This window comes from Propithecus coquereli, unplaced genomic scaffold (genome assembly GCF_000956105.1).
Source record: "Propithecus coquereli isolate 6110/MARCELLA unplaced genomic scaffold, Pcoq_1.0 Scaffold285, whole genome shotgun sequence".
Lineage (NCBI taxonomy): Eukaryota > Metazoa > Chordata > Mammalia > Primates > Indriidae > Propithecus > Propithecus coquereli.
In genome coordinates this window covers 2,629,088-2,655,382 of record NW_012148452.1, presented here as the reverse complement: position 1 = coordinate 2,655,382, position 26,295 = coordinate 2,629,088, and the positions used below count along the sequence as shown (strand labels likewise).

Genomic DNA, 26,295 nt, shown 5'->3' with positions numbered 1-26,295 from the left:
AAAAAAAAAAAAAAAAAAAGAATTTGATTGTGAGGATGTTAAACTGCCTAAGCAAGTGAAGCACATGAAACAAATTATAACCCGGGGTGAAAATATGCAAACAGTGCTGTTAATGACTAATTAACTAATTAATGACTAATCTCAATTATTTTATAGGGCCCAGTATAACTGCTTGGAAAAATTTTATTAGCAGTTAAAATTATGTTTTAACATATGTATACAACTATATTTCATTGACATAAATTAGCAAAGGTTCTTTTCTTTTAATATTTTGTCAAATTAGTTTCCAAATGCCCCAATTCATCTCAAGAATACAATCCTTATTTTCTAGATGTCAATGTTATTGTACTTACTGATTTGGGTCTGATCCATAATCCACCAGAACATCAACTAATTTTGCAAGGCCTAATAATGCTGCAACAAAAAGTGCTGTCTGGCCCAGGGAGTTAACTGCATCCACATAAATTCCTGCAAAGCAAATACCAAAATCAATGCCAATATCCGGAATTTTCCTGAGATGTAACTAAAGAAAAAAATCAAATTTCTTTATACTATATTTTCATATATTACTGCTGTGAACTTTTTTTAGAAACAAAAAAAGAAAGCCTTCACTAGTCACACACATATATACATGAAAGGTCAAAGACCAAGTGGAAGGAAACCCCAGAGTTTATTCATCAAAAATATTATTTACGATTGGCTCGGGCGCCTTCGGTGATGGAGAAGGTGGGGCGCTGCTCGTGAGCTGGTGGTGGCGCGAGTTTGAGCCGGGCGCGCGGCATCGTTCGCTCGGCTTCCCCTGGACCAGCCGGCCCGACCCCGCTGGCTCCCGCCGACCTGCGGGGGCCCTGAGCCCCTCGGATCACGATCTGCCCCTCGGATGGGGGCTGCGCTCAGAAAAGGGGCAGCACAACCAGTTGTTTTTAAATAGGGGAGGGGTAGGAAAAGGAGCGAAAAGAACACTTCGGAGACCAGTTGTAGGCCCCAGCGAATCTTTGTAATCCATTTTAGAGGCCTGGGTTTGGAGCCAGGGAGTTGAAGATGAGAGTAACAGGGGAACAGGTTTGGGTGAGGTCCCAACGTGCATTCATGGCACCTCGTGACCTCAGAGTACTAAAAAAGATGTCTAAATAGTTTTTGGAAAAGTCTTAAAGTTTTAATTGTGTCTCCCAGGGCTGGTATTTGGCTGCTTCAACAACCAACAGTTCCTGAAAACTAAAACACTGTAACAATTCCTGTAATTGGTTTAACAGCACGTGTTTTTGCTGGGTATTTGGTATTTGCATGCCAACTGCGTCCCACCTGGTGCCCTGGGTCTGCCACACGCTGTTTTTCTTTTCACCCTGGCTGCCCTTCACATACTCCATCTTCACCAAATAGTATTTTCTGTGAAAGTCACACGCACGTGGCCCTTCACATGGTTGCCTCTCTTGTTTGTACCTAAGTTTTTCTCTAAATCAGCTTTACAGATTGTTCTTTGCTTAAGAAAGAGTAAACAGCCCACCAAAATTTGGTAGGCCCATTGTGCCACCAAGAGGTGGATAAATGGTTTATTAAATAAACACAATTAGGCAAATCTTCACTCATAACGCATAATGCCTAACACCAAAGCACTACTGAAGAATAACTCCCTCTCCCTCCATTAAAAAAATAAAATAAAAATAAATGCTTACTTAGAAAAAAAAATATTATTTACGGAAATTTGCATTGAAGCATTTTCACCACACTCTGGCAAAATAAAATGGATTAAAACGCTTTTCAGTCAGAAAGGTATAACGGAGGGGTTAATGATACTGGGTGTGTTGAGGGAAAGATAACTTAAAAAGACATCATTGGAATGGTAGACCTCACCTAAAACAGACACTATTCAACAATAGAAGAAAATTACACAAAATAGGCCAGGCACAGTGTCTCAAGCCTTTTATCCCACCACAGTGACAGACCAGCTTGAGCAAAAAGAAAAACTCAGTCTCTAATAAAGTTAGAAAAATTAGGCAGGTATTTTAGCATGGCCTATAATCCCAGCTGCCAAGGAGACTGAGGGAAGAAAATCGCTTGAATGCATAAACTCAAGATAGCAGTGAACTACGAGAACACCACCTACACTCCAACTGAAAAAACTAAAACGAGACAGCCTCAATCCTAAAAGAACATTACACAATAACCACTACTATGGGTTAAAAACAGAGAGAATAACAGTAACGGTAGAAAAAGAATCAAAAAGGCAAAAAAAAGCCACAAACAAAAAACAAAACCTCAAAAAAAAAAACAAACAAGACAAAACCACACAAATAAGCCAAAACTAACAACTTAAAACAACAGCTATCATTAAACACCACTGTAAAAAGAAAACCACTCAGACTGCGTCCTCTCCCTCTTACTCTCCCTAAAAAGGAAGAGAAGAACGATCATCAATGGCAAGTGGCAGTTGCAGTGAAGCAACACCAAGAGCCGGCTTCACGCTCAGGAGAGAACACTGCGCCTCTTCCTCGTGGTTTTCGGTGCTCTACACGTTCAGAGAAACTTCTCTAGTAACGAACTATAGAAATGATCCCTGAAAGTATAGTCTTAACCATGTTTCTCGCGCCTCTCCAAACTGGACGAAACTCATACACGTTTTGCTGATGGTGAATTTTCCTGATAACACCATTTTTCTCAAGAGGATACTAGCAAATGTTTTCTAAAAATTATCTTTCCACTACTAGAGTTCGACAAGGCATTTTGAATATGCTTGAGTTTTCAGAGACATTTCAGGCTGTCACCTTAATTAACATACAGTCGCTAAACAGCCAGTCACTCGCCAGTCATTTCTAACGCCGCCTGACTTCCTCTGCCCGTCATGTTTGCCCGCGTAATGCTGACGACAACAAAGCGCGCCGCGGCGCCAGAAACTGTCACACACGCGCCTCAGTTTGGACCCGACCGGTGGTCGAAGGAAGGAGGCTTTTCGCGAGAGAAAAAAGAAAACGAAAAACTGGCTGGGGCCGGGCGTGGTGGCTCTCGCCTGTAATCCTAGCCCTCTGGGAGGCCGAGGAGAGCAAGACCTCGAGACCTCGTCTCTACTAAAAATAGAAAAATTAGCCGGGCATGGTGGCGCATGCCTGTAGTCCCAGCTACTCGGGAGGCTGAGGCAGGAGGATCCCTTGAGCCCAGGAGTCTGAGGTTGCTGTGAGCTAGGATGACGCCACAGCACTCTAGCCCGGGCAACAGAACAAGACTCTGTCTCAAAAAAAAAAACAACAAAAAAAAGGAAAGTGGATGGTAAAAGCGACAATCCAAAGCCAAAGACCATGAGATTTACATAGCACGTGCTATTTTTAAATTTTACCTTGTGATCAAAATTCCACACATATAAATATTCTTTTGGATTATTTTTTTCAGGTCAAGGAATTTTTAGCCTATGACGTGACTTGTGTATAAACAAGCAGGACAATGTATTATTCCTTGCTTTGGGCTTCAGCAGCTTCCTGTCTCTTGGGTTAAAGACAAAACTTATCTACATATTTACAGGGTCTGACTGATACCCACGTCTCAAGCTTTTTACACCATATTCCCCCTTACTCCAGCTACACTGGCTTTCTTACTCCTCATACTCACCATGCTCCTTTCTGCCACATGGCCTTTACACAAGCTGTCCTCCATGATAGGAATTCTCCCCCTCAACCTCTAACCCCAACTTAACTTCAATTTATCATTCAGACATCTATCCAAATGTCACTGGCTTAGGGAATACTTCCTTAACCTCTTTGAGCAAATCAAACACCTCTTCTGTGTGATTATTCAATTAATGCCTGCCACCTGCATGAGACTTTAAGTTTCAGAAGGGAAGAGACTGTGAATGGCTTTGTGTACCCACTATATCCCAAGCACCTAGTACTGAATGAATGAATCCAAGTAAAGGTGTCCAGTGTCCAGAACTCGGCTAGGTAGGGGTTGTTAACATTATTATCGGCCATTTTTAAGCCATGGGAGGAGATAAGTCATGAGAGATACTACCCGAACAGCAGAGGGTTAAAGATGGAGCCCTGAGGCCCACCACTATCTTAAGATGCAAGCTGAGGAAAAAAGCCAAAAAGTAGGCAGAAGTTAGAAGAAAACCTGGAAGAAACAGGTCATGGTGACAAGAATTTCAAAAAGGAGGATCAGTCATCACCATCAAAGCCAGAGACATCTAGTAAGAAGGAGCAGTGTTCTTGGTGATAGCAGTGCTAGTGGGGTTCACATTTCTCACTGCTCAGGCCTTGCTGTGTTACAAATATTTATGGCATGTCTATATCTCCTACCAGACTGTCTACTCTACCTTAAAGGGTAGGAACTACCAAATGTATCTCCGTATCTTCAGTGCCTGGTATACTACTTCTGTGCCCAACACAAGCAAGGCTAAGAGTAGAGAAGAGCAGCAAAGAATAGCGAGAAGACAATTCTCCACGGATCTCTCCTGTTTATGCATGTCATAGAAGCAAAGCACTAACTACCCTTTGTTCTAGACCACTTTTTTTTTTTTTTTTTGAGATGGAGTCTCCTTCTCTTGCCCAGGCTGGAGTGCAGTGGCATGATCATGGCTCATTGCAAACTCCTGGGCTCAGGTGATCCTCCTGCCTCAGCCTTCTGAGTAGCTAGAACTACAGAGGTGTGCAGCCATTCCTGGATAATTTTTAAATTTATTTATTTTTGTATAGATGGGGTCTCGCTATGTTGCCCAGGCTGGTCTGAAACTGCTGGACTCAAGCAATCCTCCTGCTTCAGTCTCCCAAAGTGCTGGGATTACAGGCATAAGCCACTGCACCTGGCCTTAGACCACTTTTTTAGGATGTTTATGTTTGGAACTCAGTATCTACATTCAGAGCAAAGTAAATACATGCTTTCACTGTTTGATATAATAAAGATAATGTCTCTCACTGGAGCAAAGGGCACACTGTCCATTATAAAGCTTCCTCTACTGTAAAGCAACCCAATACATATACAATACTATCTGGATCTCTTTGCATGGCTCTGTGAGAATTGGGGCTAGAGGAACCAGCAACAAAAATGCTGATATTCTGGCTATTGCTGTTGCTTATAAGTAATAAACTATCATTCATCTCTGACCCAGGAATCTCATCATAAGCCTATAGCAGTATAACCTGTCAAATCTCTCAGACTACTCATAGTTCTTGACAGGAAGGGATTACAGTCAAGAGAAGCAGGCAGATTAATCCCAGGGGCTCAGGAGGCAAAAAATTAAATCAACTAGGGCCTCCAAAGGCTTCTCTAGGGACCAGGAAGCACTTAGGGAGGCACTCAGCAACACTTCTTGAGGGGACACAGGTGGCTGGAAAGAAATAGGTTGAAAACCACCATCCCTACAAGTTACACAAACAACATGTCCTTTGGAGATTTCCTAGTAGAAAACAACACTTATTTATTCAACAAATATTTATTTTAGGCCAGCATTTTACCCATGTTGTAGTTGATATAAGGTAACTAAAAACAGTTCTCTAAGAAGTGACCAAAGGCAGCTATGACATGGTACAAAGAAAGACTGACCAAAAAGGTCAAAAGACTTGGTTGGATTCAAATATCGAAGTCTTAATGACCACCATCATTAGCCCAGAACCTCTAGATGGGCTAGTCATCTAATCTCTGGTCCTCCTCAGCGGGGAAATATGACAATAACATTAATGTGTACCAAGCACCATTCCATGAACTCACTTAATCTTCACAAAAACTCTGCAATAGGAGGAAAGAACTATGGCTATCACTGTTTTATGGATGGAGAAATGGAGGTGTAGAAAGCAGTCTGGTTCCAAAGTCCATGCACTATACTATACCATCTGTGATAATCGTGAAATGTATATTTAGTCTTTGTCCCTATTTCCTGACATAGAGCTCCTAAAACCCTTGGAATCTCTGGAGTGATAAGAGTGTCTTTTGTATGCTAATTGTGACTGGTGGCTAGAGCCACCTGGATAGTTTCAGGATGGCACTGGTCAATGCAAAGACCAAAGCATGATAAGAGGGTTGAGACTTTCAGCCCCACCCTTCAACCTCCAGGGAAGGGAGCGAAGCTGAAGGTTAAGTTGATCACCAAGGGTCAATATAATCAATCATGCCTACATAATGAAGATAAAAACCCAAAACGACTGGGTTGAGGAACTTTGAGATAGCTGAACATGAGGAGGTTCCAGCAGGGTGACCAGGGAGTGCATGGAATCTCTGTGCCCCTTCTGACATGCCTTGCCCTATGCATCTCTTCCATCTAGCTGTTCATCTGTATCTTTAGTAATATCGTTTATAATAAGTGGGTAAACATAAATGTTTCCCCTTCCTTTCGATCTCCCTTTGCTGCAACAATGGGTCCAGTTGTTGTCTGTGGTGTATGTATCATGCTCTATAAACCTATATCTTGCCCTTGCCCTATAATCCTATCTTTCTCTTCTCAATAAACCTCATTTTCATGCTTGCCTTAAAAAAAAAAAGTGTTTCCCTGAGTTCTCTGAGCCATTCTAGCAAATTAATCAAATCTGAGGAGGGGGCTGTGGGAACACCCGATTTATAGTCAGCAGACGGAAGTGTAGTTATGTGACAACCTACTATAATACATCGGACTGCATCTGAAGTTGGGGGCAGTCTTGTGGGACTGAGAACTAAACCTGTGGGATCCTGATGCTATCTCTATCTAGTACACAGTGTCAGAATTGAATTGAATTGGAGGATATCTGGCTGGTATCTGCCAGAGAATTGCTATATGTGTGAGAAAACAACCCCCACACATCTGGTGTCAGAAGTATTGTGTTGAGTGACTGAGTGAGGGTTTGAGAGGGAAAGGGAAGGGCAGACAGGGACCAGATACCCAAGGGTTTTCTATGGCAGCACAAGGCAAGGCCAGAAAAGTTTGGATTTGAAGTGTGAAGGGAAACTATTAAGAGTTTTGAAGCTTGGAGACCAGTTCTGAAGCCACTGCAAGGTGTCTGTGGTAAAGACTATGGTGGCTTGCATTACGGTGTAGCAAGGAAGATGAAGAAACTTGGTCTGTTCTAGAAGTCAAGTTGATAGGACTCAACAAGGACTTCTGGGGGAGGGGGGGGGTCAAGGAAAGAGGCTTCAAAAGTGAAAGGTTGGTTTGTGCCCAGAACAATTGGGTGGATAGTATTGATACAGGGAAGACTGGGGAAGTGACAGGGATTTCTAATCCTAAGGGAGGGGCTTTTTCAGAATGGGGGAAGGGAATATTCAACTACCACACTTACTTTATCTAGTTTAACCCTTAAAATAACTCCATTGTTGATGGTACTATTACTATACCTACTTACTTCACAGAGGGACAAACTGAAGTTAAGCAATCACCCACAAATTCACACCTAGTAAATAACAGACCAGGGAATCAACTTCAGAGGATATACTGCTTCCCTCACAGCCCTCAACCTTCAAACAGGACCAAGGGCTGATTTAGGACCACTGTAGATCTAGAACAAGAAAATAAAGGAGGAACTACATGGTACATGGCTGGAGTGGAAGAATAAGAAATCAAGTGTGATCAGGAAGGTGCTCCCAAGACCAGGAAGCAATCCCAAAGTTTCAGAAGCATGGAAGGGGCACACTCAACTCTCAGGGGGTACCTTTCCCTCACCTGCTCTCTGTGATGGTTCTTTCATTTCTTCTTACCCTTAATCATGATCTTGCCTTATATTTGGCATAGAACTAGAAGTCATTAGTTGAAAAAATCCTCAATGTTGTCTCACTACATGGACTAGTCCACCTACATCTGCACTCCCCATCATCTCTGGCTGACTCAAAGGCCTGGATGCTGCACTTTCCCAAATCTCAATTTCTCCTGCCATATGTATTCAGACTTGCTCTCCCTTCTTTAATTAAACCCTGCCTGGATTCACATCCCACCCATTCCCAGTCCTCCCAGCTAAACACACCCATCTCTATACTCTCCTTCATAGCCTTCTTTGGTGAGCTTTTGATCCAGTGACCAAACCCTTAACATCCCTTCAGTGATCAACTGACCTCAAACCAGTGTCTGCTGCCACCACAGGACCAAGAAGGTCACCATTGTGGCTCGATGCCATGGATACTTTCCTATCTATCTATATCCTAATGTCTGTCTACTTTCCACATACCTCATTTTCCCTTCCTGGGCTTCCATTATGCCCACACATCTGGTTTCCCTCTTACTTGTGGCTATTCATTCCTTCTAGTCTGCTTTGGAAGGTCCATCTCTTCCTTTTCCACTGCCTATTAAAGGTGAGAAATCTCTCCTAAATGTGCCCTAAACTGAACTCTACCATCACTTCTCACCCCAGTGCTCTACCTAATCCAGTTCCTCCTCCATTTTCCATCATCTGAACAAATGGAGTGACTGTCCAATCATTTCCTAAAGCCATAAAACCTAACGGTTGTCCTTGACAGTCCCTCTCCCTTCTGCCCACATTGAATCAATCCCTAAGTCTGGTCAATTTTACCACTTAAAATATCTTTCCAGTCTGGTCAATATTTCTCTTTCTCCATCACTACAATCATCTCCTATGTAGGAGAACGCAGCAGATGCCTAACTCTTGCCACCTCATTCCTCCTCCAAAATTTGATCTCTGCATAGCAGTGAAGTGACCTTCAACTGCTCATTCACTCTCTTTCAATAGCTGCCCCTACCCTTCCATGGAGGGTAACCAGGATAACTCGACTGTCTCCAAATCTCTGTCCACCATGCTTTTGCCCAAACCCAGTGTTCATTCTTTTTCTGCTATAAGCCCTATAAACGTTAAGGTTACACACACTGTATTTCCTTGGTCTGGAATGATACAGAGGAAAAAATCATGATAGAGAATACGTAATTGACAGGTGGTTAGTGACTTGGCAGGAAAAAAACCCCAACTGTCTCTTTCAATCCCCTTCAGCAGACCCAAACACTCACACATTTAATGTAAGCTTAATGTACTGCCGCCTTGGATTCTTTAAACTCTACCGGAAAATGAGAAGCCCAGTATCACAGAAACTATAGTTCCTTAAAACATGCATTAGGATAGAAACCACCACATGTAGTACACAGGTTACAGAAAGCATAAATAAGAACAAGGCACTTATACAGAAGCACATAAACTCAGTATCTTTCATTACAGGTGGATTTAAAGTAACCACTCAGACTGCATTCTCTCCCTCTTACTCTCCCATAAAGAGAAAGAAGAACGATCACCAATGGCAAATGGCAATTGCAGTGAAGCAACACCAAGAGCCGGCTTCACGCTCAGGAGAGAACGCTGCCACCTCCTCCTCGTGGTTTCCGGTGCTCTACACGTTCAGAGAAACTTCTCTAGTAACGAACTATAGAAATGATCCCTGAAAGTATAGTCTTAGTTTTTAGCTCGCAGCCTCTGCTGGGTCTGTCGTTGGCCGCACATTTTTAACTGACGGCGAAATTCGCGCCCCCTCCCACATTACTATCTTTTTAGAATGATAGCCAATGAGTTTTCAAAGTGTTGTTTTGTATACAACTCTCGAATAAGCATTCTGAACACTCTGAGAGTTTTTTTTTAAGAAGCTAAGACTCCAAGTTCCTAATTAGCCTATTACAGACCAACAGCCAGTCAGAAGTTACTGTCTTTTGGCTCTAAAAACACACTTCCGGAAGAGTTTAAGACAAAACATGTGCCCGTGTGCGTTGAATTAGTTTTCTGGTGTTAAATATGACAAGCAGCGTCTGTAGGTGAGGGTTTTTGTTTTGTAATTTTTTTTTGAGACAGAGTCTCACTGTGTTGCCCAGGCTAGAGTGCCGTGGCGTCATCCTAGCTCACAGCAACTTCAAACTCCTGGGCTCAAGTGATCCTCCTGCGTCAGCCTCCTGAGTAGCTGGGACTACAGACATGCGCCACCATGCCCGGCTAATTTTTTCTATGTATTTTTAGTTGTCCAATTAATTTCTTTCTAATTTTAGTAGAGACGGGGTCTCGCTCTTGCTCAGGCTGGTCTCGAACTCCTGAGCTCAAACAATCCGCCCGCCTCGGCCTCCCAGAGTGCTAGGATTACAGGCCTGAGCCACCGCGCCCAGCCTGTTTTCTAATTTTTAACCAAGATACTGAATTTCGAAGCTAATACGTGGGTGACATTGATCATCTACTGGTTACTCACGAGAGCGTGGACGTCAGGGGCGCTTTACCGCTCACCTCGGTAGCTTTTCAAACTGCTGTAGCCCAGCCAATCTTCACTGGGAACAAAGAGGTTTATTTTGAAAACTGTTCTCTTCCCACCCCCATTCTTTTTTTTTTTAATTAGGAAAAAAGTAACAAAAACTCTAAAGTGGGATTACTTTGGGTTTTTTTTTTTTTTGAGAGGGAGGATGTCTACTTTTATTGGTAACTTTGTACATATATGTACTGTTTAAATTTTTTAACCTTAGACTATATCACCTTTATTTTTAAATATCTGCAGGTCTATCTAGAGACAGATTACACCTTATTTTTAGTTTTCTTCTTTGTGCCTGTCAGTATTTAAAAGAAAAAATTCCAACCTAAATAAATGTTGTATTATATTTAAAAATAACTTCCCTGGTGAATCTGAAAGGTTATAGCACTCCTCCCTCTGCCAAAAACCAACCAACCAAAACAAAAACAAACCAAAATGGACAAAATTGTAATTTCTCTTATTCATTAAAAAGAAGAAAACGTTCTCCAGCACTACTTTAATATGTTCCCCTTTACATGGATCACCTCCATTCAATCTTGGAAATAACTGTAAGAAGTTGAGGAAATAAAAGCGTAGAACTTTTAAGTGGCTCTCCCAAGGCCACAAAGCTGTCTCCTGCTGCATTTTTTTTTTTTTTTTGTTTGAGACGGAGTCTCACTGTGTTGCCCGGGCTAGAGTGCCGTGGCGTCAGCCTCGCTCACAGCAACCTCAAACTCCTGGGCTCAAGCAATCCTCCTGCCTCAGCCTGCCAAGTAGCTGGGACTACAGGGTGGTGCCACCACAACCAGCTAATTTTTTCTATTTTTAGTAGAGACAGGGTCTCAGTCTCGCTCAGGCTGATCTCAAAATCCTAAGCTCCATGGATCCTCCCACCTCGGCCTCCCAGAGTGCTAAGATTACAGGCATGAGCCACCACACTGGGCCTCTGCTGCTGCCTTGAGCATTAATATCCTCCATTCTGTATCTTTTCAGTCCTTATCTCCTCCTGGTACTCTACCCACAGTAAAGGCTCTGTGATTTGCCTAGAGTCCAGAAGTTGTAGGAAAAATGTAATGAACTGACCTGACTGAAGTAAATCCATAGAGAATTGGACAGTGACAGCATTGGGGGTGGGGTGGGGGCTGAGGTTGAAAAGGGAACAAAGGGGGAATCTGGGTGCACTGTCTGAGGAACACGGAGAATCATTCAGACATGTCTCACAAAGGCTAAGGAAGCAAATCATAGAGCAATCATTCCTGACAAGGGGTGGCTGGGGATGAACAACTTATTAATGGGAACTGTCTTACGAACCAGAAGTTGTGTAAAGAGCAAAAGGCTAAGAATATAGCCTTCTGTCTATAAGAAGAAAAAGGCATACAGCCTTTTGTCTTAGCGAAAGGCTAAGTATGTAACCTGTGTCTTGATTTGAGGCTCTCTGGCCATTTCCTGACAGACAACAGCCATGTATTTACCCAGTGAACAGCACTCTGCAGCTCTGGGCCAGATCAAAGAAAATGAGGCCAGATGCGGTGGCTCAAGCCTGTAACCCTGACACTGTGGGAGGCCGAAGTGGGAGGATCACTTGAGCTCAGGAGTTCGAGACCAGCCTGAGCAAGGATGAGACTCCCACCTCTACTAAAAGTAGAAAAAACCAGCCAGACATGGTGGTGCACACCTGTAGTCCCAACTACTCAGGAGGCTGAGGCAGGAGAATCACCTGAGCCCAGAAGTTTGAGGTTATTCTGAGCTACGTTAACACCATGGCACTCTAGCCTGGGCAACTGGGCAACAGAGGGAGACCCTGTCTCAAGAAGAAAAAAACAAAAAATAAAGTGAGACCCATAGTTCCTATCTTCAAGGAGATTACTAAATCTCCAACTGGGTACGTGGTGACAAACTGAGCCTCCCTGAAGGACCCTGAGCCCCTGCTCTACATATCTCACACCCATATGATGTACATACTTGGAGAAACACCCACTTGCTTTTTTGTTGTTTTTAAATTCTTAAAATTTGAGATAGAGTCTCATTATGTTCCCCAGCCTGGTCCTGAACTCATGGGCTCAAGCGATCATCTTGCATCAGCCTCCTGAGTAGCTGGGATTACAGGGGTGCATCACTGTGCCAGGCAACACCCACTTGCTTTTTTGTTGTTTTTAAATTCTTAAAATTTGAGATAGAGTCTCATTATGTTCCCCAGCCTGGTCTCAAACTCATGGGCTCAAGCGATCATCTTGCATCAGCCTCCTGAGTAGCTGGGATTACAGGGGTGCATCACTGTGCCAGGCAACACCTCTCTTCTTTTTTTTTTTTTTTTTTTGAGACAGCCACCACACCTGGCTGATTTTTTCTATTTTAGTAAAGACAGGAGTCTCACTCTTGCTCAAGCTGGTCTCAGACTCCTTAACTCAAGTGATCCTCCCGCCTCGGCCTCCCAGAGTGCTAGGATTATAGGCGTGAGCTACTGCCCTGCCTTTTTTTTTTAATTGAAGCCTAACTACTGTAAAACACCCCTCTTCTGAGTACCAAAGACAGGGTGGGCTATGGTGCGGATAGAGGTCAGAGAAGGAGAAAGAGAGAAACACTATCCTCAATGATAAAATGTTGAAATAAGAAATTGGACTAAATGATTCTAGTTTGGTCATTTAGTCCTTTCTAGCTCTCCTATTTTCATATTACTTCATTTAATATTCAAAATAACACTATGAAGGTTATTATTATCCTTGTTTTACAGGCAAGGCAATGGAAGCACAGAGAATTTAAGTGACTTCTGCTTAGTCACAGAGATAGTGCCAGACTGTGGTTTCAATCCAGGAGGCCTGACTCTGGGGTGTGGCACATAAAAGTCACCAGACTTCAGATGCAGATCTACCTGATATTTAGTTGACTTCTTGTCTTGAAGTCTTAAAAGCACCTCAAATTCAACATGTCCAAACTGAATTATCTCTTGCCTGTCCCTAAATCTAGGCCTCTTCCAGTCCCTGCCTGAATGATGATACCAATGTCCATCCATTCAAGGGCATAAGCCAGAAAATAAGGGTCATTCCCAACACCTTTCTTCCCACCAACCTGTATAAATGCAGTTGGTTTATCTCCTAAAGAGGTGTCAAATTCATCCACCTTTCTCCAGCTCTACCACCTCTATTGCTGGTCAAGAGACCATCTCTCAGCTGGACATAGCTTAGCCCACATTCACCACTGCCCTTCTCCAATTCATTTTCCAAGCAGCAGTCAGGTTTCCTTTCAAACTTTAAATCTAATTATGTCATTGTTACAAGACAATTTTCCATGGTTTCTTGTATTTCTGCACATTAGCCCTTGTTCTAGGATATCTTTTTGAGAAAGTTTGTACAGTGAACAGACTTGGAAGCTAGAGACTACCTCCCTCCAGAGAGAAGGACAGTTTTGTTTCCAACTCAGTATAATAAAGAATATGTTAAGGCGGGGTATGGTGGCTCACGCCTATAATCCTAGCACTCTGGGAGGCCGAGGTGGGAGGATCACTTGAGCTCAGGAGTTCGAGACCAGCCTGAGCAAGAGTGAGACCCCCATCTCTACTAAAAACAGAAAAAAAACAAAATTAGCCGGGCATGGTGGCAGGCACCTGTAGTCCCAGCTACTCAGGAGCCTGAGGCAGGAGGATCGCTTGAGCCCAGGAGTTTGAGGTTGCTGTGAGCTACGCTGATGCCACAGCACTTCAGCCTGGGCAACAGAGCAGGATGCTGTGAAAGGGAGGGAGGAAAGAAGGAAGGAAGGAAGGAAGGAAGGAAGGAAGGAAGGAAGCCAAAAAGAAAGATTTTTTTTTTTTAAAGCACTTAAAAGTCAAAAGATAATTCCAGATAAGACCTCTATGGAAGAAAGGAAACCCACACACATTTTGCTTATTGGGGTTTAGTGTGGCTAATTTCTTAGAAAAATCAGCAAGTAAGATTTGCAAGCCAGCTGCTTCAAATGGCAATTGACATCTGGGGAACTACGCTAGGTGTTATCTCTTTAAAAGCTCTAGATCCAAATAAGCTGGAAGTTGGTGTTGGGTTTTGTGTTCTCTGGAACCAGAGTGTCTGGGTCCAATCCAGCCTTTGCTTACTGGCTTGTGGCATCTTGGGCAAATCCCTTAAGCTCAAAGAAAAATGGGTTCTCTCCCCAAACTAAGAACTGGGCAAACTGTATTCTGCACCTGTGCTTGCAGCTTCAGAAAATCCCTGATGAGTTGAAAGCAGCTCACTTAAGATCAGAAACTTTCCTTGGGGTTTTGGTTCTTTCACTGTTTGATGGGTTCATGCTTTCAAGTTAACAGGAATGGTGGAAACTACTGTTGGGGAATAAAACCTTGCTATTCCAAATAGCAGCCATAAATGTAGCCTCATCATTTACTTCTAGGTGTGTTGTGTTTATGCCCCACCCACAAAGGCCTTTGACCTCCTCCTGTTCCCTTTTCCTCAAGTGCTCTTTGAGTGAGAGTTAGTACACCTGCACCTTGGCAGTTCCCAAAACATACACATCCCTCATACTAGGAAAGGAAAGGCTAGGCCTCTGTGAGAACTTTATAATAAATGAATTTTGGGGCCAGCCGGGTGGCTCATGCCTGTAATTCCAGCACTCTGGGAGGCTGAGGTGGGAAGATCGCTTGAGCTCAGGAATTTGAGACCAGCCTGAGCAAGAGTGAGATCCCATCTCTACTAAAAATAGAAAAATAATCCGGGCTTTGTGACATGCACCTACAGTTCCAGCTGTTCAGGAGGCTGAGGCAGGAGAAGCGCTTGAGCCCAGGAGTTTAAAGTTGCCATGAGCTAGTCTGACGCCACGGCACTCTAGCCCGGGCAACAGAGTGAGACTTTGTCTCAAAAAAAAAAGAAGAAAACAATGAGTCTTTGAAACTACAAGGAACAGCTGGGCAGAGTAGCTCACAACTATAATCCCTGCACTTCGGGAGACCAAGGCGGGAGGATCGCTTGAGCCCAGGAGTCTGAGGCTGCAGTGAGCTATGATTGTGCCGCTGTACTCCAGCCTGGACAACAGACTGAGATCCTGTCTCAAAACAGAGAATGTATGTCCTTGGTGATTTGTCCTAAGCTTTCCAACCTAAGATCTTGAGTCTCCAAAGCTAGCAGGTTAATATGACATTATTACTATTCCAAGCCAGTGATCGATCCTCCACCTGGGGACCTTTTTCTTTTTTAAATCCATGGAGAGACTTCCAAAATACAGTACAGATACTGGCCCTTGGAGCCTGTGAGAATCTGGGTGGGGCTGGGGCTGGGTGAGACTTGCGTGGTTTGACTGCCCCTAACCCCTCTGAAACTGCAAAAGGTTAATAATAGCCAAATCTGTTAAAGTGTTAATATTGCGCCAGTCTCTGTGCTAAAAGCTTTACGTATAAGTTATATCATCTCCTCTTTCTCAAGGTACATACTATTATTATCCCCAGTTTACAGAAGGGGAAACTGAGACACAGAGAGTCTGATAATTTGGCCCTGAGGTTGTGAATCACTTTTTTTTTGTTTGTTTCTTTTTAAAATATAATGCCTGCTTCAGGATGAAGTTGTGAATCTCAAACTGGGCTCCCAGTTTGCTGGGGCATGGGACATGTGACCCACTGGTGAACCACAAAATGATTTCAAGTGCTACACCCAAGTTATTTTTTATTTTAATATATATTTTATTTATTTTATTTTATTTTATTTTATTTTATTTTTTTGACAGAGTCTCACTCTGTTGTCCAGGCTAGAGTGCCGTGGCATCAGCCTAGCTCACAGCAATCCCAAACTTCTGGGCTCAAGCAATCCTACTGCCTCAGCCTCCCGAATAGCTAGGACTACAGGCATGTGCCACCATACCCAGCTAATTTTATATACATATATTTTTTCATTTTTTTTTAGTTGTCCAGCTAATTTTTTTCTTTTTTTTCTTTTTAAGTAGAGATGAGGTCTCGCTCTTGCTCAGGCTGGTATCGAACTCCTGAGCTCAGACGATCCACCTGCCTCGGCCTCCCAGAGTGCTAGGATTACAGGCGAGAGCCACCGTGCCCCGCCTATTTATTATTATTTTGTAGAGACTAGGTTTTCCTATGTTGCCCTAGCTGGTTTCCAACTCCTGGCTGAAGCTCTCCTCCTGCCTTTGCCTCCCAAAGTGCTGGGATTATAGGTATGAGCCACTGTACCAGCCCATACTTTATTTTAATATCATTAAATTTGTATTTAAATATCAATGGCATTTAAATCATTTTAATATATTTGAAAAACATTAACAAAACAACGAGATACCACTACACTTCTATTAGAATGGATAATCCAAAACATAACATCCAAATGGATAACACAAAACATCAATCCTTGACGACAGCAAGTGCTGGCCAGGATGTGAAGCAACAAGAACTTTCATGCATTGCTCCTGGGACTGTAAAATGGTACAGCGACTTTGAAAGACAGTTTGGCAGTTTCTTAAAAGGCTAAACATTGTCTTACCATACAATCCAGCAGTTGTGTTCCTTGATATTTACCCCAAATTAGTTTAAAACCTGTGTTCACACAAAAACCTGCAAACAGGTGTTCATAGCAGCTTTATTCATAGCTGCCAAAAGCTGGAAACAACCAAGATGCCCTTTGATAGGTGAATGGATAAACAAACTGTAGTACATCCAACAATGGAATATTATTCAACAATAAAAAGAAATGAGTTATCAAGCTAATGACATGGAGAAAACTCAAATGCATTTTGCTAAGTGAAAGAAGCCAATCTCAAAAGGCTACACGCTGTACGATTCCAACTATATGACATTTTTGGAAAAGGCAAAAACTATAGAAATAGTAAAAGGGTCAGTGGTGGCCAGGTTTTTTTTTTGCCTGTTTAATTTTTTTTGTATCATTCAGTTGCTAGCGATGGCTAGGGGTTTGAAGAGACAGATGAATAGGAGAAACATAAGGGATGTTTTAGGGTACTGAAACAATTCTGTAAGATACTATAATGGTGGATACATATCATACATTCATCAAAACCCATGGAAATATACACACAAAGAGTGAACTCTAAACTTTGGACTTTATTTAATAATAATGTGTCAATATTATTTAATAGTTTAAAAATACATTAAAAGTATACATTAAACCTGTACTTTCAGGGATATTTTTCTCTGAACAGGAATCAAGTAGGTAGTGCTTCGGTAATCCACTACAAAAAAAAAAAAAGGACTCAAGAGTGACATGCCTACTGTACCCAGGACTGATCTACTACCCATACTTGTCCAGGAATATGGATGGTACTTATGGCAGGACTGAGATCTTTCACCGACTGTAAACATCAGAAACTACTGGGCTGACAACAGGTCTCAAATAATTAAGCATGTATTCCCTGGACAGAGAGCATCAGAATTTTCTCAGAAAGAAATGAGAAGCCTCAGGGGAAATAAAAAGTTACCCTCCCCACCCAGGCATTCCCAGAAGGGGAAAAGCCCCACCCATGCCCACAAAGCTTCCTATCAGCTTCTTCCAATCAGCTTCTTAGTGGCTTTTATGGACAACCCAGGATCACCACATACTTGAGAAAAGCCCTCAGCAAGAGCAAAAAAAAAATTTTTTTTTTTGGAGGCAAGAGTCTTGCTCTGTTGCCTGGGGAGTGCTGCCGCGTCAGCCTAGCTCACAGCAACCTCGAACTCCTGGGCTCAAGCAATCCTCCTGCCTCAGCCTCCAGAGGAGCTGGGACTACAGGCCTGTGCCACTACACCCGGCTAATTTCTTCTATTTTTAGCAGAGACGGGGTCTTGCTCTTGCTCCGGCTGGTCTTGAACTACTGAGCTCAAGTGATCCTTCCACCTTGGCCTCCCAGAGTGCTGGGAATACAGGCATGTGCCACCATGCCCGGCTAATTTTTTCTATATATTTTTAGTTGTCCAGCTAATTTCTTTCTATTTTTAGTAGTAACGGGTGGGGTGGGGGTGGGATCTCACTCTTGCTGAGGCTGGTCTTGAACTCCCGACCTTGAGCGATCCTCCCGCCTCGGCCTCCCAGAGTGCTAGGATTACAGGCGTGAGCCACCATGCCCAGCTAATTTTTTCTATATATTTTTAGTTGTCCAGCTAATTTCTTTCTATTTTTAGTAGTAATGGGTGGGGTGGGGGTGGGATCTCACTCTTGCTGAGGCTGGTCTTGAACTCCCGACCTTGAGTGATCCTCCCGCCTCGGCCTCCCAGAGTGCTAGGATTACAGGCGTGAGCCACCACGCCCGACCAAGAGCAAAAATTGTGAAACTGGGAAAAAAAAAAACAAAAAACAGAAAGAGAAATACAAGAAAATAACTAGAAATCATATCTCCAGGAGACATTGAATTTTGTTCCAAAATCAGGAACAGAACGCCCCCAAAAATTAACAGTCACTAAGAAGAAACCTCTTGTGAACTGAGATATTTATGACCCGAAACAAAGGAACTTAAAGAACTAACGGTAAATTACTCAAGCAAATATCCCAGACAAGTAAGGCAAAAAACCCACAAAATAAAAGACAAAAAAAAAGACTCACCCGAAAATAAGAGAACTTGAAGAGTTAACAGGTTGGGCACAGTGGCTCTCACCTGTGATTCCAGCGATCTAGGTAGCCCAGGGTGAGAAAATTACTAGACCTCAAGAGTTCAAGACCAGCCTGAGCAAGAGCGAGACCCTGTCTCAACTAAAAATAGAAATAGTGGCTGGGCATGTTACACACCTGTAATCCCAGGTACAATTAAGGTAGAGATAGGAGAATCCTTTCAATTCTCGAGTTTGAGACTGCAGAGAATTGCAATGATTCCACTGCACCAAGGGGTACAGTCTAAGACTATCACAATTAAAAAAAAGAAAACACTTAGCAATCTTAGACAAAAAAACAAACAATGGAAGCAAAATTACAAACAACAGCGAGCCAGCCAAATAATAACCCAGACATGAAAAGAAACAAAAAAATTGCTCAAAATGCAAAAAAACAAAACTCAACCTCTGCACAATAAAAAAAAAAATGCACCACCCTTTTATTATGACATCAGTTAAATGAAAACCACTCAGACTGCGTTCTCTCCCTCTTACTCCCTCTAAAAGAGAGAGAAGAACGATCATCAATAGCAAATGGCAGTTGCAGTAAAGCAACACCAAGAGCCAGCTTCACGCTCAAGAGAGAACACTGCGGCTCCTCCTCGTGGTTTCCGGTGCTCTACACGTTCAGAGAAACTTCTCTAGTAACGAACTATAGAAATGATCCCTGAAAGTATAGTCTTAACTTTCACCTCACAGCCTCTGCTACGTCTATCGCGGCCGCGCACTTTACAATGATGGAGAAATTTTTCTTCTCAAGTCATTTGCCATTTGTCATTTCTCAAGTATCTAACAAATTAGATACTTTTTATATCTCGTAACAATTCGGTCAAATGTCAAAGTTCACAACACTATTTTCACTTGTAAATTTCCAGAAACTCTTTAAAGCAGCAAGAGGCCTTCTTAACATACGGCGTCCCAGCAACCAATCACACGCTGAGTTCTCTGCGCGCGTCTGCCTCTCTCCTAACCCCTAGCTAGCTGCGATTACTCACCCAACACAGCAGGCGCCACCTAGGATCCGCAAAGGAAAAGTTATTCGTGCTGCTCGCGCGTCAGCGTGGACGGCCTCCTGCGTGCTAAAGAAGTGAGCTGACAATGATCGCGCCACTGCACTCCAGCCTGCGCGAGGGCGACCGAACAAGACTCCTTTCACTAAATAAAAAAATAAAAGCTGACTTGGAGAGACCAGGTTTCCTTTTCTTGAAAGAAAGAGGAGGAGGGAAAGATGAAAGAGATAGAAGAAGAAATCAAGAGAAATAGTGTACACGTCTAACACCATATAATGATAATCCTAACCACGATGGTTTATTGAATGCCTACTCGATGGTAAATGTTTTAATCTATTATCTCATTTCATCCTCTCAACAACTGTAAGAGAATCTGTAGAATAGTTGATTATTTCCCCTATCTTACAGATGCTGGCTACAGCATCTGTCATACAGTTGAGAGAACCACAGTTGGAACGTAAGTCTGTCTCGCACTGAATCAGCTCCCTGTTCTTTCTGGTAAGCCAAAGTGATCTTCAGAAGGTCTTGTAACCGGGTCCATAAGCAAGAAAGTGGTTGTTTTTTTTTTCTTTCTTTTTTTTTAATAGTGTTTTTAGTTCCCTCATATTTCAAATGAGTTTCCAGAGTTCACATAGTAGCTAGGTCTGGCTACTCCAAGTGGCCTTCACAGTGAGTTTTATCTCAACACTGGTAGCTTAGCGACTGTGGTTTCAAAGTAGACAGAAAATAGAGAGCTCTCAGTAAGATTTAATAACCAAACGTTTATAACTTTGTTGTATTAATACATTTCTTTGAGTTTCTTTCCCACAAACGGTGGAACCTCCTTACAGCCATGAGATAACTACACAGTCTTTCACTACCTGTTCGTCCAAAGAAGACAAATGATACCCTACCAGAGGTTGTGCTCAAGGACCCACGAGCCTGCGCACAAGGCTGAAAGAATGACTAATATTAACCCCTAACTCATTATAATACTAAAATCCCTGCCCTGGGAGGGACTTATCCACCCTTTTCTGATCATGGGATGTATGTACTAGCATGATTTCTCACTGTGCTTGCGTGCCCTGCACTCCACCCCAAACAGGAAATGATGCTCACTCCCCTCATGCATTATTCATTTCACCTCCAGAAAACCCCCTGACCCTGTTGGTCAGGGAGGCAGATTTGAGGCAGTCCATACCTCCCACCTCCCAGTAGATGCATCTCCTGAAATAAATCCTTTCTTCCTCGATAATCATCCTTGTCTCAGTAATTGGCTTTCGTGTGGTGAGCAACAGTGAACTCCCCTTGTGGTTTGATTAACAGTCTAGTCTCCAATCAAATCCATTTCTATAATAAAGCACTAAATACATCATCCCTCAAAGTTCAGTCTGAATGATTCATCTTCCTGGCTTCTAAATCCCAGAGAAAGCCTACCCATTTATTTCTAGCAAAAGTTAGTCCCAGTTTCTCCTCAATGGACATACTTCATATATGATAGTATGTAACTATTTTAGTTACTTAACTTCCTGCTGTAAACTTCATGCCAGGAAGCACACACAGTGCCACCTGGACATTCACATGGTGCCACATTCTGAATCAACCACATTTTTTTTTCTTTTTAATTAGAGACAGGGTCTCACTATGTTGCCCAGGCTGGCCTCCAACTTCTAGGATCAAGTGATGCCTCAGCCTCCCTAGTAGCTGGGATTACAGGCCTTTGCCACGTGCAAACCACGCTTTTTTATTACATCATAGTAGCAAGCCTAGTAAGACCATCAGCTTGTAAGGATGCTTAGTCTTCTCATCAAGCACCTCTCCAAATAGAATCTCCTTATAGACAGCCCTCTTTAAAGACACCCAAATGCACTGTATTTAATTTCTTCAAAAAAAGAAGTGTGTTGGGGAAATCTGGTCAGGTCTGAGATGTATCTCCTGGTTCCAGAGCAGTTCCTTACATCTTTAAGTTATAAAGTGCCTTCCAGTCACTTTCATCCGAGAGCCCTATCTCTGGTCTAGGCCCTTCCATATCTCAGACTTTTCCATTCTCCATTCCTCCAACCTTTGTGGAAACCCCTGACCATCCATGCCATTCCTTGGCCTCCTATGAGCAAATTCTCCAACTGCACATGGGTGTGACCATCACTCTTGCATTCTAAGACTTAGCTCATGTCAACTCTTGCGGAAGCCTTCCTTGACCTCCCCTGGTAACACTGACCACTATGTGTTTTGTGTCCCTCATTATCTTTGTATGTGCCTCTACACAGCTCACTCTGTTGCAAATACATTTACTTCCCCCTACTAAACTGTGAGCTCTTTAAAAGCAGGAACATGTCGTATTTATCTCTGTATCTCCAGCCCCTTGCCTGGCACAGTAAATGCCCAGTTAATGCTGACCAAATGAATGAATGATGAATCAACAAATGTATTGTTCCCTCCTTCAGCCTGACTACTGACCTGACTGCTGGGAACCACTGACTGTTGGGTTTTCCCAGCAGGGAGTAAGGTCCTTGTCAGCAGGGTTCCTGGCACTCTCATCTTGCCCATCCTTAGTTTCAAATTTGTTCATGCAGTCCTGACCTCTCTTCTGAGCTGCTGGCTCAGATATTCAGCTTCTATCTGATATTGCACTTAACTGAATCACAGGTACCTCAAACTCAGCCTGCCCAAACTGACTTCCAACAGCTCCCTCCCAAACTTATTCCTCTTCCAAGTAATAATACCACTTTCAACCCAGTAGCTAAAAAAAAAAAAAAAAAAAACCTAGCTGGGTGAAGGGGTGCGGGCCTGTAGTCGCACCTACACAGGAGGATTGCTTGAGCCCAGGAGTTTGAGTCCAACCTGGGCAACACAGTAAACCCTGTCTCAAAAAAAAAATGTCAGTCATCCTACTTTTTTCTCCCTCCCCTCATATACCTCATAGCCTCCTGCAGCCAGACCAACCATTTAGAAATGTAAATCTGATATAACCTTTGATATAAGAAATATCGGTTGGGTGTTATAATTCCAGCACTTTGAGAGGCAGAGGCAGGAGGATTGCTATTTTTTTTTTTTTTTTTTTTGAGACAGAGTCTCACTCTGTTGCCTGGGCTAGAGTGAGTGCCCTGGCGTCAGCCTAGCTCACAGCAACCTCAAACTCCTGGGCTCGAGCAATCCTCCTGCCTCAGCCCACAGAGTAGCTGGGACTACAGGCGCACACTACCACACCTGGCTAATTTTTAGTAGGGATGGGGTCTCACTCTTGCTCAGGCTGGTCTTGAATTCCTAACCTCAAGCCTCCTGCCTCAGCCTCCCAGATTGTCAGGATTACAGGCGTGAGCCACCGCGCCCGGCCAGGAGGATTGCTTGAGCCCAAGAGTTCAAGATCAGCCTGAGCAACATAGCAAGACCTCATCTTTACATATAAAAATTTTAAAAATTAGCTAGGTGTAGTGGCACGTGCCTGTACTCCCAGTTACTCAGGAGGCTGAAATTGGAGGATCTCTTGAGCCCCGGAGTTTGAGGTTGGAGAGAGCCACTGCACTCCAGCCTGCATTCCAGAAATATTTACATTTCTTATGATAGGAGCTGGTCACCAAAAAGATCAAGCCATGATTAGAGGGTTGGAACTTTCAACATCCACCTTCTACCTTGACCTCCAGGGAGAAGAGAGGGGCTAGAGATTGAGTTCAATCACCAATGGCCAATGATATAATCAATCATGCCTACATAATGAACCTGAGACCTACATAAAAACACTTCACCGATGGGGTTTGGAGAGCTTCTGAGTTGGTGAACACACTGAAGAGCAGGGAAGGTGGCATGCCTCGAGAGGGAATGGAAGTCCCTGCACACACACCCATTCCTAGCCCTATGCACTTCTTCCATTTGGCTGTTCCCGAGTTGTATTCTTTGTAATAAACTGATGATAATAAGTAAAGTGTTTTCCTAAGTTCTGTAACTCACTGTAGTGAATTATCTAACCTGGGCTCATGGGAACCCAGGAATTTGTAGGTGGCCAGGCAGAAATGTGGGTAGCCTGGACACTCCATTTGTAGCTGGCATCTGAAATGGCCGCAGTCTTGGGAGACTGAGCCCTTGTGGGGTCTGATGCTAACCCCAGAAGTCAATGTCATAATCTAATTGAATTGTTGGGCACCCAGTTGGAGTCAAAGAATGAGAGAATTGGTGTCAGGAAATACCATTTATTTGGTGTCAGGGAAAAAAACACTTTAAGACAGAGCAATCATTTAGAAAAGCCAACACTATTCACACCTGTTAAACGCCTTCTACTGTTTTGGGAATAAAGACCAAAATATAGAGTTCTGTTTCCAGTGGCCAATTACCACCTGTCAGACCAACTTTTCTACAAATAACAACTAGAAACTCTGGACAAAATGTACAAAACTATGTGAAGACACCAGAGAACAACAACAATTAGGCTGATATGACAGACGTGAAAGAAAGAAATGACCCTGGTTTTCTTTTTTTATAGCTTTTAGCCTGAAGAAGTGGCTAAAACTAGGATAGAAAATACAGTTTTACTGGAATGAAGAGCTAGAGGTCAGAGTTCAGAGCCACTGTAGTAGCTGAAAAGCAAGGGAAAAAAATCCCAGAAAAAAAAGAGTTAAAGAGGAGAAGCCCTCAATTCTGCATATAAACTCTGCCCAAATCTCTGGCTGGCCCTTCACACATGCACAGGGCTGGCTCTGAGTAGCACAACTGAAACCTAACGAAATGCATTAACATCTGAGTTGTTGACTACCGCAGGGGAGACAGAGTTTGCAATTTGAGTTCAGCTAAGTTAACTACCTACTAAATAATTAATTGATTGATTTTTTAAAAATACACACAGAAACACACACACACACACACCCCCTCTTAAGAGGAACATAACAGAATCCAAAGTCCCTACAACAAATCACTTACAATGTTCAGGATATAATCCAAAATTATTCAACATGCAAATAAACAGGAAATATGACCCATATTCAACAGAAAACATAATTTTTTTTTTTTTTTTTGAGACAAAGTCTGGCTCTGTCACCTTGGGTAAGGTGCAGTGGCATCAACATAGCTCACTGCAACCTCAAACTCCTGGGCTTAAGTGATCCTCCTGCCTCAGCCTTCTGAGTAGCTGGGACCTTACACTCATACTACCACATCCAGCTAATTTTTTCTATTTTTTGTAGAGACAGGTCTCTCTCATTGCTCAGGCTGGTCTTGAACTCCTGGCCTCAAGTAATCCTCCTGCCTTGGCCTCCTAGAGTGTTAGGATTACAGGCCTGAGCCACTGTGCCTGGCCAGAAAACATAATTAATAAAGACCAACTCCAAGATGACCCAGATCTTGGAATTAAAGTAACTATGCTCAAGATGTAAAGAAAATGATGCTCATCATCAATGAAAAAATAGAAAATCTCAGCAGAACAATAAAACTATATTTGTTTCTTTTTAGAAACAAACAGAAATTCTAGAAATGAAAAATAAGTATCAGAAATCAAAATTTCATTGAATAAGGTTAACAGCAGATTAATGACAGAGCAAAGGTCCTGAACTTGACAACAGATCAATAGAAATTACCCAATCTGAACAACACAGAGAAAAAAAAGATTGAAAAAAAAATGAACAGAGCTTTGGGGGTGGTGGGACAATATGTAAAGGTCTTTTAACAAAAGTAGAAATGGATTTCCTGAAAGTGAGGAGAGAAAAAATAAAGCAGAAAGAATATCTGAAGGAATAATGGCAGAAAGGTTCCCCAAAATGGTAAAAGACATTAATTTCCACATTCAAGAAGATCAGAAAACCCCAGGCATGATAAATATAAAGAAAACTACCCCTGGGCACATCACAGTGAAACCACTGAAAACCAAAAGAGAAACTCTTGAAGACAGCCAGAGTAAAACAACCCATTACATATAGGTGAACAATGACAGTTGACTTCTCATCAGAATCTACAGAGGCCAAAAGACAGTGACAGAAAAAAAAAATACATTTAACCTACAATTTTATATCCTTCAAGAATCAGAGTGAGGCTGGGTGCAGTGGCTCATGCCTGTAATCCTAGTACTCTGGAAGGTTAAGGTGGTAGGATCGCTTGAGCTCAAGAGTTCGAGACCAACCTAAGCAAGAGCAAGACCCCCGTCCCTATAAAAAATAGAAAAATTAGCCACGAGTGGTGGCACCTGTGGTAGTCCCAGCTATTCAGGAGGCTGAGGCAGGAGGATCACGTGAGCCCAGGAATGTGAGGTTGCAGTGAGCTATGATCTAGGCTCAGCAACAGAACGATCTCAAAAAAAAAAAAAAAAAAGAAAAAAGAAAAAGAATCAGAGTGAGAAAAAGACATTTTTAGATCAAAGAAAACTAAGAAATTATGTTGTTGATAGATTTGCAGTATAAGAAATATTAAAGGAAGTTCTTTTGGAGGAAGGGCAAATCTTCAGGAAGAAATAAAGAGCACCCAAAATGGTAACTATCTATGTAAGTAAATGTAAAAGACCCATGATTCTTTAAAATAAAAATTATAAAAGTATATTGTGGGTTTATCTTCCAAGACCAACTGCATTTAGGATTCACTAACCCTCCTTCCTCCAGACAGCCTGCTGGCCCCCCCCCCCCGACCCCCATGCTGCTC

General features: G+C 42.7%; 1 protein-coding gene across 2 annotated transcripts in view; it reads right to left on the bottom strand.

Annotated features, from left to right (window-relative positions):
* Window positions 1-26,295, bottom strand: part of TEX14 (testis expressed 14) — a 92,792-nt gene that overhangs the window by 60,895 nt on the left and 5,602 nt on the right. For both annotated transcript variants that reach the window (XM_012648439.1, XM_012648438.1), the window contains exon 2: window positions 354-468. In XM_012648439.1, coding sequence (XP_012503893.1) covers window positions 354-468 — 115 coding nt within the window. The remainder of the gene's footprint in view (window positions 1-353; window positions 469-26,295) is intronic.